This window comes from Trypanosoma equiperdum (assembly GCF_001457755.1).
Source record: "Trypanosoma equiperdum strain OVI genome assembly, contig: ctg_1578, whole genome shotgun sequence".
Lineage (NCBI taxonomy): Eukaryota > Euglenozoa > Kinetoplastea > Trypanosomatida > Trypanosomatidae > Trypanosoma > Trypanosoma equiperdum.
The window spans coordinates 4,045-5,645 of NW_027123591.1; the positions used below are offsets into that span (position 1 = coordinate 4,045).

General features: G+C 37.6%; 1 pseudogene across 1 annotated transcript in view; it reads left to right on the plus strand.

Annotated features, from left to right (window-relative positions):
• Window positions 1–1,282: 1,282 nt before the first annotated feature.
• TEOVI_000706200:pseudogene overlaps window positions 1,283–1,601 on the plus strand; it is a 1,173-nt pseudogene continuing 854 nt past the window's right edge. The window contains exon 1 of the mRNA in view: window positions 1,283–1,601. This exon is cut by the window's right edge and continues 854 nt beyond it. Coding sequence covers window positions 1,283–1,601 — 319 coding nt within the window.

The following is a 1,601-nucleotide window of genomic DNA, read 5'->3' on the forward strand; positions in this document are numbered from 1 at the left end:
GCTTCTCTTCAATGACCGCACAGGAAGGTGCGACAGAGCTTCATAGACCAGGCTGCAATGACCACAAAACAAACACGACCTGCACAAACAAAGGTTGCAAATTGGAAGAAAAAGATGGAAAAGGGGAATGCAAACATAAACTAGGAGCAGAAAATGCAGCAGCAGGAGCAGAAGAGCAACTAGAGGGGGCAACGTACTCTAACTGTAAGCAACATGGTGATAAAACGAGTTGGGAAAATGACAAAGCAGATGACAAACAAAATTGTGCATTTGGAAAGGGTAAACATGGTGAAGATGTTACAGAAAAAAATCCGAAACGGTAGTATTCTTGTCAATAAGAAAAATTTCTCTGATTTTTTCTTATATTAGTTCTGTAGAGCTTTATTATTTTAAGGATTTTGCTCACTTTTTTTGAAAATTATGTAATTTTGTTTTTTCAGATAATTAGATAAATCTGAGAATGTTTGATAAAATTTGATAAAATCAAAACTTTTCGATTAAAAGTGAAAATTTGATGTAAGAGTGCACTATAAGTGTAAAGGTATAGAGTAATATAATGTGAAAAATTTGCGCTATTCTGATTTGGTTTATTTTTTTGACTTCAAGGATATTATTTAAGGTTGTTATAGTGATAATAATGATAATGAGAGAAGTGTGTTATGAGTGTTGGTTATTATTGCAAGGTATGTGAGGCAAATCCGTGATCAAAGTTGAAATTAAAGCAACAGAAGTGTTTGAATTGCGTTTGAATATCAATCGGTGTGCGAAAAGGAATGAAAGAGTTTTTTAGTGACAGATCTTGCGTGGAAAAGCCGTACTCGAGAAAAGAAAGAAGAGAAAATGGTGAATGAAATGACAGATTATGCACCAAAGCAGCACAAAAGGAAAAGATAGAGGAGGAATTTGTATAACACATTTCACTAAAAAAGGATAGACCCTACTGTAAAGATGAGAGTTTTGTCTGTAGTTTTTAATGTGATAGAGAAAAAAGATGATAATCATAAGCAGAAAGCTCATAATACAATGTTCATTTATAGAATATGAGTGAGTTTTATTTTCGGTCGGTTTTTCAGAGGATAAAGAAGTAATCTCTACACATAAGACGTGACGCCGGGATAGAAAATAACTAATGTAAAAGAGATAACAGAATTTAAAATTTATGGAAAATACCACCGCGATCGGAGAGCAGGCAAGCGTAACGGCAGGCCCAAGCTGCAAAGACTTAAAGCGACACCACGGAGGTGGCACTCCAGTACCGGCTCCATTTCTAACAAGCAGGTAATACTTCGGTAATGTTGCGTATACAGAGTCAGCGGTTTCGTTACTTTCTCTACGTTGTTCAACTCTTTGTAGCACAAGACAGGGAACAAATCAAACTGCACGAATGATTTCGCTCAATAAGATAGCAGCAGCGACGTTCATTGCTGTTTTAGCAACAAAGCACGCCGCTGGAAACGTTGATCCAACGGAGAACCATATCTATTTCAACCATTTGTGTGCTATAGGCGCAGCAGCCAATGCGGACATCGAGTTGCCGAAACGGGCGGTCGACGAGGACGATAGCTTGGCATCTTTGCAGGACCTCAATCTAACCTTCGCAC